Source organism: Anolis sagrei, chromosome 6 (assembly GCF_037176765.1).
Source record: "Anolis sagrei isolate rAnoSag1 chromosome 6, rAnoSag1.mat, whole genome shotgun sequence".
In the NCBI taxonomy this organism is placed as follows: domain Eukaryota; kingdom Metazoa; phylum Chordata; class Lepidosauria; order Squamata; family Dactyloidae; genus Anolis; species Anolis sagrei.
In genome coordinates this window covers 128,947,276-128,963,878 of record NC_090026.1, presented here as the reverse complement: position 1 = coordinate 128,963,878, position 16,603 = coordinate 128,947,276, and the positions used below count along the sequence as shown (strand labels likewise).

Genomic DNA, 16,603 nt, shown 5'->3' with positions numbered 1-16,603 from the left:
TGTCATTTGGGAGTTGTAGTTGCTGGGATTTATAGTTTACTTACAATCAAAGAGCATTCTGAACTCCACCAATGATGGAATCTAACCAAATTTGGCACACAGGATTCCCCTGACCAACAGAAAACACTAGAAGGGTTTGGTGGGCATTGACCTTGAGTTTTGGAATTGTAGTTCACTTACATCTAGAGAGCACTGTGGATTCAAACAACGATGGATCTGGAATAAACTTGGCACGAATACTCCATATGCCCAAATATGAACACAGATGGAGTTTGGGGGAAATAGACCTTGACATTTGGTAGTTGTAGTTGCTGGGATTTATAGTTCACCTACAATCAAACTCCAGCAGTGTTCACATTTGGGCATATTGAGTATTCGTGCCAAGTTTGGTCCAGATCCATCATTGTTTGAGTCCACAGTGCTCTCTGGATGTAGGTGAACTACAACTCCAAAACCAAAGGACACTGCCCACCAAACTCTTCCAGTATTTTCTGTTGGTCATGGGAGAACTGTGTGCCAGGTTTGGTTCAATTCCATCGTTGGTGGGGTTCAGAATGTTCTTTGATTGTTGGTGAACTATAAATCCCAGAAACTACAACTCCCAAATGACAAAATCAACCCCCACCCCCACCCCACCAGTATTCAAATTGGGGTGCATTGGGTATTTGTGCCAAATTTGGTCCAGTGAATAATGCATATCAGATATTTACAAGACGATTGATAACAGTAGCAAAATGACAGTTACGAAGTAGCAATGAAAATAGTTTTATGTTTGGGGGTCACCACAACACGAGGAACTGTATTAAGGAGTCGTGGCGTTAGGATGGTTGAGAACCACTGTTCTAGATGCACTCATAGCCAAACTACAGCTTCCAGGATTCCTTCAAGCAATATTTGTGTGTGCATTCAGGTTGAATTAAAGCAATGGTATTCCCCATAGTCACCTACGGATGTGAGAGCTGGACCATAGGGAAGGCTGAGTGAAGGAAGAGAGATGTTTTTGAACTGTAGTGTTGGAGGAACGTGCTGAGAGTGCCTTGGACTGCGAGAAGATCCAACCAGTCCATCCTCCAGGAAATAAAGCCTGACTGCTCATTGGAGGGAAGGATAGTAGAGGCAAAGATGAAGTACTTTGGCCACATCATGAGAAGATAGGAAAGCTTAGAGAAGACAATGATGCTGGGGAAAATGGAAGGGAAAAGGAAGAGGGTCCGACCAAGGGCATGATGGATGGATGGTATCCTTGAAGTGACTGGATTGACCTTGAAGGACCTGGGGTTGGTGATGACCGACAGGGAGCTCTGGTGTGGGCTGATTTATGAAGTCACGAAGAGTCAGAAACGACTGAATGAATGAACAACAACAACAGGTTGAGTATCTATGCTGTCGCACACTGGGCCTGTGCATAAGACTGTAGACAGGACATAAATTCTGTGTGCCCAACGGGACGCCGGGGCTGCCTCAGATTAAAGGCCTTTGGATTTCCTTAAACAGAGTCTTTAGATTGCTTAAGGTTCAACAAAGTTCTTTATTATTGAAATCAAACAGGTACTTCAAGGCTTTCTTAATAGTCTATTGGCTCTCTCAATCTTGTCCACAGGGGACAGGCACTATCTTCATAATTGTATTTTGACTAATGGGGAAATCCTTAACCTCTTATCTGGGCAGTCTGTCTTTGCCTCTGTTGGCGTGGAGACCCTACACCCGGTACCAACTGCTTATGGCTGCTGCGAGTGGCCCTTACCAAAACAGAGTCCTTTGTAGACTTCCAGGAGAAAAGAAGGTGTTCAGGTTTCAGTGATGGCTGGCCGAAGCGCTGTGGGACTGGATTCCCTCAGCAAAGGAGCTGTAAGGCTGTAAAATCCTCAGCAAAAGAGCTGTGCTGAGACTGTATCTCCCCAGCCAAGCTGTAAAAGACGAAGCTTTGTACAGGAGCTCCTGGTTTTATGTCCTGTATGAAAGACTTTTCTGTGTGGACTGACCCAAAATGCCTCCTATTCCCTCCAAAACCCAAAAGGGGAGGGGGGGGGACCAGGGAACCTAATGATAATTGACAGGTCATAGATCCAATAAATGCAAATTAAGGAAATCTAACTGCAAAGGCATAGAACTTTAAAATAAATGCAGTAATCAACAGATATCAAGATAAACTCGAGCTCCTGGTACCGCTGTACCAGAACAGTATCCTGTATTGGGGATGCCAAAGTCTGAAATGTTCCGGAAATGTCCTCCTGGATGGCTGAGAGAGGGGCATCTTTGCTCTCCGATGGTTCAATGCACACACAATGCATTTCATGCACAACATTGTCGTAAATATTGTATACACAAGGCCCTTTGGGCTATGCATATAAGATGGAGATGCCATATAAATGAATGTTGTCTTGTAGACTTGCGTCGCACCTCCAATGTGTCTCATGATGTAGCTGCAAATATTGCAAAAATCTGAAAAATAATGCAAACGTCTTCTGGTCCCAAGCCTTTTGGGTAAGGGAGCCTCTGCCTATCTATATGGTTTCGTTTGGAGGGATTTTCTGTGCCTTATAAGGTAAAGAAGAGGAAAGGAGCCAAACCAGAAGTCCAGCGGTGGGCAGAGTGACGCTTTCGTTCCATTCTGAATTTGCAGCAACGGTTGCTTTTCCTTTCAGGTTGAACTTGGCATTTTCGCCACAACAGACTTCCTAAAATGCTGCCAAGAGCAAAATTAGCCATTTCCTCTTTCAGGTTGCAGCCAGTTTTGTTTTTTACAACAGAAAAAAAAGAATAAGCTTCAAGTACAAAATATTTCCAAATCCAACTGAATGATAATTCAGAGTAACTTTCCTGACGTTGTGGTGTCACGCGCTGGGCTTGTGAAAGTCTGTAGACAGGACGTGTTTTCTGAATGCACAACGGGACGCTGGGGGTGCCTCGGCTGAGAGGCCTTTCGGATTTCCCCACACAAAGTTCTTTTAAAGACTTAGAAAGTTCAACAAAGTTTTTATTGTTGCTTAAATCTTTAATAAATCAAACAAGCCAATGGAGACTCCACCTCAGACATCAGAAGAGCTGCAAAAACTGAGAACAAGCCACGAGAGTAAAGATGAAGATCCACCCAGAGGAAAAGTGTTCTTGCCATACATCAAGGGAACCACTGACCGCATAGGGAAACTGATGAGGAAACACAACATACAAACCACTTACAGGCCCACCAAGAAAATTCAACAAATGCTACGTTCAGCAAAGGACAAGAGGGATCCTCTCACCTCTGCAGGAGTCTACCGTGTACCATGCAGCTGTGGACAAGTCTACATTGGGACCACCAAACGCAGCGCCCAGGCACGCATCAAGGAACATGAAAGGCACTGCAAACTACTCCAACCAGAGAAGTCAGCCATAGCAGAGCACCTGATGAACCAACCTGGACACAGCATCTTATTTGAGAACACAGAAATGCTGGACCACTCTCACAACCACCATGTCAGACTACACAGAGAAGCCATTGAAATCCACAAGTACATGGACAATTTCAACAGAAAGGAGGAAACCATGAAGATGAACAAAATCTGGCTACCAGTATTAAAAAAAACTCAAAAATTACAACAGCAAAACAACAGAGTGGAAACAAACAGGCACATAAAATCACTCTCAACAAGAGATTCCCCCCAGGCGCTTCCAGGCCATTGAATGCAAATCAAGGTGATCAGCTGAAACATTCACACCTAGCTCCAGCAGACAAGGTCCTTTGTCTCACCCTGGTCATTCCACAGATATATAAACCCATTTTTCCTACTTCCAACAGACCTCACTACCTCTGAGGATGCTTGCCATAGATGCAGGCGAAACGTCAGGAGAAAAATTGCCTCCAGAACATGGCCATGTAGCCCGGAAAAACCTACAACAACCCAGTGATCCCGGCCATGAAAGCCTTCGACAATAAATCAAACAAATACTTCAAGGCTTTGAATCAACTGGTGGCTCGCTTAAATCTTGTCCACAAGGGACAGGCAACTTTCTTCATAAACTGTTTCTTCTATAAGGGAAATCCTTGACCCCTCCTTGGGCAATCTATATTTAGGTTTTGCTGGCGTGGGGCCCCTACACCCGGTTCCAATTTGCGTTATGGCTGCTGCGAGAGGTCCTTACCAGGCCAAAGTCTCTGTGTAGATTTCCAAGAGGAAAGAAGTCCTTTGTTTTCCAGCGAAGGCTGGCTGAAAAACCGTGGGGCTGTATTTCTCCAGCAAAGAGCTGGCTGTAGAGTTGTGGAACTAAATTCCCCAACAAAGGCTATGCTATAGTTCTCTGTAGAGCTGTGGGACTGGATCCCCCCAGCAAAGCTGTAAAAGACAAAGCTTTCTACAGGTGGAACTGATTCACGTCCTGTACGAAACGCTTCTCTGTGTGAACTGAACTAGAGGTCCCCTTTTTCCCTCCTTAACCCAGAAAAAGGGGCAGAACTAAAGAACATAATGATAACTGATGGGTCATTGGCCCTATGATTGCAAACCAAGGGAAGCCACCTTATTGCAAAATGCATGGAACTTTGGAATACATGTAAACACTCAATAGAAAGGAAAAGAAGTTGGAGCTCCTGGTACAGCCGTACCAGCACAGACGTTGTTGGATTGCAATTCCCAGCATTACGGTCCCTTAGCTTTCTCAGCTAAGAGTGCGTCTGCACTGTAGAACTAATACAGTTTGACACCACTTTTGCTGCCATGGCTCAATGCTATGTGATTCTGGGATTTGTAGTTTGGTGAGGCATCAACACTTGTTGAGAAGGTGAAAGACCTTATATAACTACAACTCCAGCAATCCATAGCCTTGAGCCATAGTAGTTAAAAGTGGTACTAAACTGTATTAATTCTACAGTGTAGATATCCCCTAAGGTTTTTGGACTTGGAGAGCCAGACAGTTTTTACTGGTCATCTATTGGGAGGGCTTTGATTATGTATCAAAGCCTGGCAGAATGAGGTTAGACTCAATGGTCTCTGGAGGTATCTTCCAACTCCATGCTTAGGAGCATGTTGGAGTCGCCTTCTTGGAAGGTTTTTCAACAGAGGCTAGATGGCTATCTGTCAGGAGGGATTCAAATGTGGATTCCTGCAAAGATTCTGATGTCTTAAGCTCTAAGTCTTACTGTTTCTTTCTCCTTTCTTATCCTGGCAGGATATGAGCATCACAGACGTTGCTTACTCGCTGCTACGGTGTGAAGAGACCTTCTCCGCTTGCCTTGCCCGCATCAACAGCGTCGTCCTCCAGCCCCTGTTGCAAGCAGGTGAGGACCTTGACAAACTACAACTCCCACTCATTCTACAGTACATGTGCACCCCAGCTATCCCTGCTAAATAATGGGAAAGGGCCTTTTCCGTTGCATCCTTTTGGTCTTCCTTGTTGGATTCCCTTCTCCCTTCTGCCAGGTCAAGTGTCTATTTACATCTCAATCCAAAAAGAATTGGATCACCAAAATAGAGGATCGGGTGCTCCTTTTCAGAATTCTTTGCCACCCAGTGATAGCCCTTCAAGGAAAGCATCGTTGGTTAATAATACAGCTTTCTAGATGTTTTGTGGTACAATCCCTACCACCTTTTGCTATAGATCATTATGTCTTTTTGGATGTGAGTCTAAAACAGTGTTTCTCAACCTTCCTAATGCCATGACCCCTTAATACACTTCCTCATGTTATGGTGACCCCTCAACCATAAAATTATTTTTGTTGCTACTTCATAAGTGTCATTTTGCTGCTGTTGTGAATTGTAATGTAAATCTCTGGTATGCAGGATGTACGTTCATTCACTGGACCGAAATTGGCACAAATACCCAATATGTCCAAATTTGAATACTGGTGGGGTTGGGGGGGGGGGGTTGATTTTTTTCCCATGGGAGTTGTAGTTGCTGGAATTTATAGTTCACCTACAATCAAAGAGCATTCTGAACTCCACTAATGATGGAATTGAATCAAACTTGGCACGCAGAACTCCCATGACCAACAGAAAATACTGGAAGGGTTTGGTGGGCATTGACCTTGAGTTTTGGAATTGTAGTTCACCTACATCCAGAGAGCACTGTGGACTCAAACAATGATAGATCTGGAGCCTGGACGTCATGATGCTGTACCTTCACAGGGATAAAGAACCCAAATTGGTGAAAAGCCAGATATAGTTCTGGTTTTGGGAAGCTGATCTGAAAGGACTGCTTCTTTTGGATTACTGTAATGCCTTTGAAGAGTGTTTGTATTCAGCTGGTCCAAAGAGCTGTGGCCAGATTGTTAACTGGGGTTGGCTATAAGGATTCTAAATGAGAACACTGGTGGAGTTTGGGGGAAACAGACTTTGACATTTGGGAGTTGTAGTTGCTGGGATTTATAGTTCACCTACCATCAAAGAGCATTCTGAACCCCACCAATTATTGAATTGGGCCAGACTTCCCACACAGAACTCCCATGACAAAGAGAAAATACTGTTTTCTGATTTTCTGTGGTGACCCCTTTGACACCCCCTCGCGACCCCTCCAGGGGTCCCGACCCCCAGGTTGAGAAACACTGGTCTAAAACATCTGGAGAACTTTATTGTCTCCATCCCTTCATATAGAGGTCTCTCCTGGATAAAGTAAAACTCATGGCCATTCTAAATCTCAAGTAGGTCCTTCCAGTAGTCCACCTTCATTGTGGTATTGAGGAGTCACTTCTTTCTTGAGTTGTCTACCTTTTGCAGACTTGTTCACCCTTCTCCTTAGCATTTCTGAAATACTTCATCCCACTGTTTGTTGATTTTTCCAAGAATGTGTCCTCTAGGTAAGCTGTATTCTGTTGGAAGAACCTAGTACATGTTCAACCATCTTCAAAGCTAGCTTTTATTAATTATTTATTATTAAAATGTTTGTATTAGAAGAGCTTGGGGGCAACCTTCAAGATGTGTTCTGGTGGAAGAATCTGGTGAACATTCAACCTTCTTCAGAGCTAGCCTTCCTTAAGTATTATTGCTAAAATCTTGATAGCTGAAGGGTCTTCCAGCTCCTTCAACCATCTTCAAAGCTCACCTTTGTGAGTTACTTATTTTTAAAATAGTTACATATTCCAAGATCTGTTACATTGGAAGAACCTGATCAACCTTCTTCAAAATTGGTCTTAATTAATTGATTGGATTGTTGTAGGCTTTTTCGGGCTATATGGCCATGGTCTAGAGGCATTCTCTCCTGACGTTTCGCCTGCATCTATGGCAAGCATCCTCAGAGGTAGTGAGGTCTGTTGGAACTAAGAAAATGGGTTTATATATCTGTAGAATGACCAGGGTGAGACAAAGGATCTTGTCTGCTGGAGCTAGATGTGAATGTTTCAACTGACCACCTTGATTAGCATATAATGGCCTGATAGGTGTATTGTGTCCAAATTTGGTCTCAATTCGTCCAGTGGTTTTTGAATTCTGTTAATCCCTCAAATGAACATTACAACAGAGGGAAAACAATCAGGGACATCTAATTATCTCTCAATAAAAGATTGCCCCAGGCCCTTCCAAGCCATTGAATGCTAATCAAGGTGATCAGCTGAAACATTCACAGCTAGCCCCAGCAGACAAAAGTCCTTTGTCCCACCCTGGTCTTTCCACAGATATATAAACCCATTTTCCTAGTTCCAACAGACCTCACTACCTCTGAGGATGCTTGCCATAGATGCAGGCGAAACGTCAAGAGAAAATGCCTCTAGAACATGGCCATATAGCCCGAAACAACCTACAACAACCCATTGATTCCAGCCATGAAAGCCTTCGACAATTAATTGATTGTTATTAAAATATTTATATCTGAAGACCTTGGTGGAAACCTTCTAGGCAAGATGTGTTACGTTGGAACAACCTGGTGAACATTCAACCTTCTTCAAAGATTGCCTTAATTAATAAATCATTATTAAAACATATATATAATGTCCTGGAGGTACCCTCCAACTCTGTCTAGACAGGATCTGTAGGGTTGGAAGAACCTGGTAAATGTTCAACCTTCTTCAAAGTTGCTTCTGGATCGAGAGAATTGGCCGTCTACGAAGACGTTGCCCAGGGGATGCCCGGATGTCTTGCAATCCTGCGAGGAGGCTTCTCTCATGTCCCCCAAAGTTGATCTTAATGAATTAATTATTATTAAAATATTGATGTGGTGGTAACCTTCCAGGCAAGGCGTGTTGTGTTGGAAGAGCCCGGTGAATGCTCATCCTGAAGATCTCAGGGGTACCTTCTAACTCAGTCTAGGTAAAATGTGTTCGCAGAGATATCTTCCAAATCCATCTAGTCAAGGTGTGTTGCATTAGAAGAACCGAATGCATGTTCAACCATCTTCAAAGCTAGGTTTAATTAACTATTATGACAATATTTAGGTCTGAATACTTTGGGGATACCTTCATTATTTTGATTCATGATTCTTTGATTGTTTCTTCTCTCCTTGTTTTCTTGGACCTCCCTTCCCACTTCCAAGGTTCCTTTGAGCAGGCCAAATTCTTCTTGCTTCTAAATGACCACTTCCAAGTGATTTGGGACTTGACGGAGGAGAACTACAGAGCCCTGAAGCAAATCTTGGCAGAGACAGAGTCGGCCAGCGTTTGCGACCTCTACTTAGCCTGGAAAGTGGACTTATTCCTTGACGCTTACATCCAGTGAGTAGTTGCAATGGCCTTCATGATATTCTGAGTTGGAGGAAGTCCTCCAAAGTATTGTTTGTGTTTTGTGCTTTTCAATGGGGATGCCGTTAGATCACATTTAATTCTAATATTTACTTTCTGAAGTGTATTCCTTTTGGAATAATGAGATGATTTCAGTCTCAATCATGGTGGAAATTTGGGGCTGTAATCACCATTGTCGTTGTCATCATCTAATGATAGCTTAATAACACTATGTAACACATTTTTTGTTCCTGGGTTATAAATGTTATTTCCTAATTGCTTCTATCCTAAAAACATGGGGAAGCTCTAGTTTTTCAATGAATATTTCATCGAGTCTAACTAATTCAACAGAATTTGTGTTAGCCGCAAAAACGTTTCTGGAGTATAACAACTATTTTCAAAGTAAATACTTGTGGTAGCATGGTGAGATTCTGAGTGTTCAGATGAGGAGGAAGGGGCTTCTGGGAGAGATTCAGAGGGTCCAGAGGAGACTGGAAATGGCTCAGAGAGAGATGTTTTGGAATCTCCTGCTCCTGGCAGTTCCCAAGAGAAAGGTGAGGGCAATTGCCATTCCCATTGGAACCTGCCAGAAGTGCAGAATGTGGGAGATGAACGTTCGTCAAGGTCAGAGATATTGGAGTTGAGGAAATAGGGTCTGCAATTAAGACAGACTCGCTTCTCCAAGTGACTTAGAGATGAGGCAGGTGCAGGAGAAATGATCTCATGGGAGGGATTCTGGCTTTTTTTTTTTAATAATAAATTTTTATTTGCAAAATTTTCTATAAATACAGTGTTTTAAAAAACCAGGGAAAAAGGGAGGGAGGTGGTTTTTGGGAGGGGGGGCTAGGGGAGGGGATGGGGGGGATAGGGGATAGGTGGAGGGGGGGATGGGGTAGAGTAGGGGGAGGGTAGGGGGGGTAGAGGTGGGGGGGTGTCTTCTTCCGTTACTCTTCTGTGTGGGATTTTCTGTACTTTTTTTTCTTCCAATTCCATATTATCTCTTCGAGGTTTCTTAGAGGGATCTGTTTTTGAGTTCTTTGCTGTTGTTATGTCTTTGTTTCTTTTAAACTAGTACCTTTACTTTATTTTCTTTCATCCATGTTTTAACTGCTGACCAGTCTGTCATTCTACTTGGTTTGTTCTGTCCTTTAGCTAATAGAGATGTTAGTTTGTCCATGTTCATTGTGTCAAATAATTTCTTAGTCCACTCTCCTTTGGAAGGTCTTGTTTTCTGCTTCCATACTCTTGCATAGCTCAATCGAGCTGCCGTGGTAATGTACACAAAGATTTTTTCCTCATTCACACTCCACTGGTCTGTTGTGAGGCTCAGCAGATAGTTTTCTGGTTTAAAGGGGAGTTTAAAGGGATTCTGGCTTTATTATTATTATTATTATTATTATTATTATTTCGAGCATTTCTACCCCGCCCTTCTCAACCCCCTGGGGGGGGGGGGGGACTCGGGGCAGCTTCCAACCGGCACATATTTGATGCCTACAATTCAACATTGTGAAATATATAACAACAATAATTATAAATAATTAAAACATTCAATTAATACAATAACAACTAATAGAAAAAGAAAAGCCAGTCTGGTGGCCAACATTTCGCCGAGTTCTGTAATCCATAAGTCCATTCAGCTTTATCATTATCCTTTCCAAAGCTCTAGTCATCATTGTCCATTGTCAGTCTGCCAGATTACCCAAAGGCCTGGTCCCATATCCATGTCTTTAATTTCCTTCTGAAAGAGAGGAGGGATGACAATGATCTAATTTCCCCGGGGAGTGAATTCCACAGGGGGAGGGGCACCACCGAGAAGGTCCTGTCCCTCGTCCCCACCAGCCTCACTTGTGATAGAGGTGGGGCCAAGAACAGGGCCTCTCCAGAAGATCTTAAATTCCTAGGCGGGACGTAGAAGGAGATATGTTCGGACAGGTACGCTGGGCTGGAGCCGTATAGGGTTTTATAGGTCAAGACCAGCACTTTGAATTGTGCTCGGAATTCGATCGGCAGCCAGTGGAGCTGACATAACAGAGGGGTAGTATGTTCCCTGTATGACTACTCTACTGAGTAGTCTAGCTGCCGCCCGTTGGACCAATTGAAGTTTCCAAACAGTCTTCAAAGGCAACCCCACATAGAGCGCGTTGCAGTAATCTATTCAGGATGTAACAAGAGTGTGGATAAATGTGGCTTTTGCTGGAATAATCCTTGTGAGAGCAATGTTGCATTCAGGAGAAGAGCTCTCAGTTTTCATGGGCCTTGTAATTCATGTAATCAAGTTTTCAAGCTGTTCCTGCATTCTGGTCTTGTGAGGCATTGTTTCCCCTGCCTTGGATTTCTGCACCTTGTCTTGGAATATTTCAGTGGAATTGTTTTAGAGACTTTATTTGAATGGATAATTGGACCTTTAGCTTTTATGGAAATACCCATTTGAACTTTGATTCCCTTTTTTGTATTTGCTTGCTTTTCATATACTCAGCTTTTATTATACTTGGCTTTTAATAAACTCTTACATTGGGTAAACTGAACAGTGTGTGATTTGTGGTGAAAGGAGACTCCAGGGCTCTAGTTCAACAATACTGCACAATTAAACAGGAAATAAAACTAGGAAAAGAACATTTTTGAGATTTTGTGGCATAGTGTTATATTTTAACATCTGAATGTTGTGACAATGCATGGCTCGAGAGTAGTATGTGTGAAAAAGATCTTGGAGTCCTCGTGGACAACAAGTTAAACATGGGCCAACAATGTGATGTGGCAGCAAAAAAAGCCAATGGGATTTTGGCCTGCATCAATAGGAGCATTGTGTCTAGATCTAGGGAAGTCATGCTCCCCATTCTCTATTCCGCTTTGGTTAGACCACACCTGGAATATTATGTCCAATTCTGGGCACCACAATTCAAGAGAGATATTGGCAAGCTAGAATGTGTCCAGAGGACGGTGACTAAAATGATAAAGGGTCTGGAGAACAAGCCCTATGAGGAGCGGCTTAAGGAGTTGGGCATGTTTAGCCTGAAGAAGAGAAGGCTGAGAGGAGATATGATAGCCATGTATAAATATGTGAGAGGAAGCCACAGGGAGGAGGGAGCAAGCTTGTTTTCTGCTTCCTTGGAGACTAGGACGCGGAACAATGGCTTCAAACTACAAGAGAGGAGATTCCATCTGAACATGAGGAAGAACTTCCTGACTGTGAGAGCCGTTCAGCAGTGGAACTCTCTGCCCCGGAGTGTGGTGGAGGCTCCTTTTTTGGAAGCTTTTAAGCAGAGGCTGTATGGCCATCTGTCAGGGGTGATTTGAATGCAATATTCCTGCTTCTTGGCAGAATGGGGTTGGATTGGATGGCCCAGGAGGTCTCTTCCAACTCTTTGATTCTATGATTCTATGATTCTATGAGTGTAAGGAGCTTTTTAATACCAATTGTTTTAATTTTTGAAAGTTGTTCTGAGTGCTAGGGCTCAAATATGGTGGAAAATTATTCTTATTCTAATAGAATAATACTAATAATTTCGCATGATATTATAATGTCTTAGTATTATAACATTTTAACAAAATATAATAAAATATTATAATATTAAAACATTTTATAATATAATATGAAAATGTTATAATATTGTAATATTTTATTAATTTTATAATATATTGCAACAATGAATTGCCTTGGAGGACCTAGAGCAGCGCTTCTCAACCTGGGGGTCGCGACCCCCAGGGGGGTTGTTAGGTCATTTTTGGGGGTTGCGAAGCTACCTTGGTTGGCCTCCCCCCCCCTCCAAAATGGCTGCCATGTGGGCAGCCTTTCAGCCCACCCCATGCGCCTTTCCGAACTCGGAGTGGCGCATGGGCCAGGCGGAGTCCTGCCCGCAAGTTGGGTCCAAATGCACAGTCGTTCACAGTGCTCTCCATTTGTAGGTGAACTACATCTCCTGTAAATCATTGTCAATTCCTCCCAGCCCCCTCCAGTATTTTCTGTTGACCATTGAGGTTCTGTGTGCCAAGTTTGTTCCAGGCCTATAATTTGTGGGGGTCTCGATGGTCTGTGGAAGTCAGAACTGAATCGGTTGAAAGTACTGCAAATCATAGAATCAAAGAGTTGGAAGAGACCTCATGGGCCATCCAGTCCAACCCCATTCTGCCAAGAATCAGGAATATTGCATTCAAATCACCCCCAACAGATGGCCATCCAGCCTCTGTTTAAAAGCTTCCAAAGAAGGAGCCTCCACCATGCTCCGGGGCAGAGAGTTCCACTGCTGAACGGCTCTCACAGTCAGGAAGTTCTTCCTCATGCTCAGATGGAATCTCCTCTCTTGTAGTTTGAAGCCATTGTTCCGCGTCCTAGTCTCCAAGGAAGCAGAAAACAAGCTTGCTCCCTCCTCCCTGTGGCTTCCTCTCACATATTTATACATGGCTATCATATCTCCTCTCAACCTTTTCTTCTTCAGGCTAAACATGCCCAGCTCCTTAAGCCACTCCTCATAGGGCTTGTTCTTCAGACCCTTGATCATTTTAGTCGCCCTCCTCTGGCCACATTCCAGCTTGTCAATATCTTTCTTGAATTGTGGTGCCCAGAATTGGACACAATATTCCAGATGTGGTCTAACCAAAGCAGAATAGAGGGGTAGCATTACTTCCCTGGACCCAGACACTAGGCTCCTATTGATGCAGGCCAAAATCCCATTGGCTTTTTTTGCCGCCACATCACATTGTTGGCTCATGTTTAACTTGTTGTCCACGAGCTCCAAGATCTTCCATCGCCCATACTCGCCGGGCATATTGTTTTTGTAATCAATCACTATGCTTTAATTATGTTCAATTTGTAACAATGGAAATACATCCTGCATATCACATGTTTCCATTATGATTTATAAGAGTAACAAAATTACCGTTATGAAATAGCAACGAAAATATGGTTGGGGGTCACCACAACATGAGGAACTTTATTTAGAGGTCACGGCATTAGAAAGGTTGAGAACCACTGACCTAGAGAGTTCTACAGATAACATATTTATCCAATCAGCAAATACCTGGGAGTCACTCTGGACCGTGTTCTGACCTACAAGAAGCACTGCCTGAACATCAAGCAAAAAGTGGGTGCTAGAAACAATATCATAGGAAAGCTGACTGGCACAACCTGGGGATCACAACCAGATACAGTGAAGACATCTGCCCTTGCGCTGTGCTACTCTGCTGCTGAGTATGCATGCCCAGTGTGGAACACATCCCACCACACTAAAACAGTGGATGTGGCTCTTAATGAGACATGCCGCATTATCACGGGGTTTCTGCGCCCTACACCACTGGAGAAATTACACTGTTTAACTGGTATTGCACCACCTGACATCCTCCGGGAAGTAGCAGCCAATAGTGAAAGGACCAAGGCAGAGACATCTCCAGCTCATCCCCTGTTTGAGTATCAGCCAGCATGTCAACGACTTAAATCTAGAAATAGTTTTCTAAGATCTACAGAGACACTCGCTGGAACACCTTAGCAAGTGAGAGTCCAAAAGTGGCAGGCTCAAACCCAGCACCTCAACCAATGGCTGATACCAAATGAGAGATTTCCCCCCTGGGCACACAGAGGACTGGGCAACTTGGAAGGCGCTGAACAGACTGCGCTCTGGCACCACGAGATGCAGAGCCTGTCTTAAGAAATGGGGCTACAGGGTGGAATCCTCGACATGTGAGTGTGGAGAGGAGCAAACCACTGACCACCTGCTGCAATGCACCCTGAGCCCTGCCACATGCACAATGGAGGACCTTCTCGCAGCAACACCAGAAGCACTCCAAGTGGCCAGATACTGGTCAAAGGGCATTTAATCAACTACCAAACTCACACATTTTGTATTTTGTCTGTTTGTTTGCTTTGTTTCTGTTAGAAATGTAATATAATTTGACTGGTTGTCCTGACACGACAAATAAAAATAATCAAATCTATAATAGTTCAACCCACATAAGCGGATAACGATCATAGCTTGATAATAACTTAGATATGCAAACTAATTTGTGTTTGTTTTGCCTTTTCCACAAATAGGTATTTCTCCACATTTGCCCGTTGTGTTGTGGTTCAAGGGTTTGAACATGCGGCAAGAAATAAAAGGTAAGCGGGTTGAGCAGAAGAGCGAGGAAACAAACAAACAAAAGAACAAGTAAACAAACAAAAGAGCAAGCAAGAGAACAAAAACAAACAAGCAAACAAAAGAGCAAGCAAATAAAGAAAAGTAAGCAAACGAATAAAAGAGCAAGTAAACAAACCAAGATTGTAACGTAGCTTTGAAGCACCTAATTTGAAATGAATACACTATCTCTGCATTTCAACACAGGGTTCTGTATCCACGGATTCAGCCATCCACGGCTTGGAAATATATATTTTAAAATCTTGAAAGCAAACTTTAATTTTGTTGTTTTATATAAGAGGCATCATTTAGTCTGCTATTTGAATATATGTGAATCTTAATTTACTTTAAATTAAGCAATGAAGACATTGAAAACAATCTTAAGATTTTCAAGAAACCAGTAGAAAATGAGGATTTGGAAAGGTCAGTTTAGCACCACTTTGACTGCCTTGGCTTAATGCCTTGGTGTCCTGGGATTTGTAGTTTCACGAGACATTCACACAGTAGAAAACGAGGACTTGGAAAGGCAGTTTAGCACCACTTTGACTGCCTTGGCTTAATGCCTTGGTGTCCTGGGATTTGTAGTTTCACGAGACGTTCACACAGTAGAAAACGAGGACTTGGAAAGGCAGTTTAGCACCACTTTGACTGCCTAGGCTTAATGCCTTGGCATCCTGGGATTTGTAGTTTCACGAGACATTCACACAGTAGAAAACGAGGACTTGGAAAGGCAGTTTAGCACCACTTTGACTGCCTTGGCTTAATGCCTTGGTGTCCTGGGATTTGTAGTTTCACGAGACATTCACACAGTAGAAAACAAGGACTTGGAAAGGCAGTTTAGCACCACTTTGACTGCCTTGGCTTAATGCCTTGGTGTCCTGGGATTTGTAGTTTCACGAGACATTCACACAGTAGAAAACAAGGACTTGAAAAGGCAGTTTAGCACCACTTTGACTGCCTTGGCTTAATGCCTTGGTGCCCTGGGATTTGTAGTTTCACGAGACATTCACACAGTAGAAAACGAGGACTTGGAAAGGCAGTTTAGCACCACTTTGACTGCCTTGGCTTAATGCCTTGGTGTCCTGGGATTTGTAGTTTCACGAGACATTCACACAGTAGAAAACAAGGACTTGGAAAGGCAGTTTAGCACCACTTTGACTGCCTTGGCTTAATGCCTTGGTGTCCTGGGATTTGTAGTTTCACGAGACATTCACACAGTAGAAAACGAGGACTTGGAAAGGCAGTTTAGCACCACTTTGACTGCCTTGGCTTAATGCCTTGGTGTCCTGGGATTTGTAGTTTCACGAGACATTCACACAGTAGAAAACAAGGACTTGGAAAGGCAGTTTAGCACCACTTTGACTGCCTTGGCTTAATGCCTTGGTGTCCTGGGATTTGTAGTTTCACGAGACATTCACACAGTAGAAAACGAGGACTTGAAAAGGCAGTTTAGCACCACTTTGACTGCCTTGGCTTAATGCCTTGGCGTCCTGGGATTTGTAGTTTCACGAGACATTCACACAGTAGAAAACGAGGACTTGAAAAGGCAGTTTAGCACCACTTTGACTGCCTTGGCTTAATGCCTTGGCGTCCTGGGATTTGTAGTTTCACGAGACATTCACACAGTAGAAAACGAGGACTTGAAAAGGCAGTTTAGCACCACTTAGACTGCCTTGGCTTAATGCCTTGGTGTCCTGGGATTTGTAGTTTTACATTATTTGGCAAGGGAGGCAAAAGACCTTGTAGAACCAGAACTCCCAGGATTCCATAGCATTGAGCCATGGGAGCCCAAGTGGTCCCAAACTGCATTAATTCTGCAATGTAGATGCATCCAAGGTCTGTCTTGCAAGGGAACAGGACTGACTAAATTTTTTCCAAG

At 43.3% G+C, this 16,603-nt stretch overlaps 1 protein-coding gene across 3 annotated transcripts in view; it reads left to right on the top strand.

Annotated features, from left to right (window-relative positions):
* ALS2CL (ALS2 C-terminal like) overlaps positions 1–16,603 on the top strand; it is a 103,857-nt gene that overhangs the window by 44,327 nt on the left and 42,927 nt on the right. For all 3 annotated transcript variants that reach the window (XM_067470405.1, XM_067470406.1, XM_067470407.1), the window contains exons 2-4: positions 5,146–5,254; positions 8,437–8,614; positions 14,643–14,708. In XM_067470405.1, the coding sequence (XP_067326506.1) occupies positions 5,146–5,254; positions 8,437–8,614; positions 14,643–14,708 (353 nt within the window). The remainder of the gene's footprint in view (positions 1–5,145; positions 5,255–8,436; positions 8,615–14,642; positions 14,709–16,603) is intronic.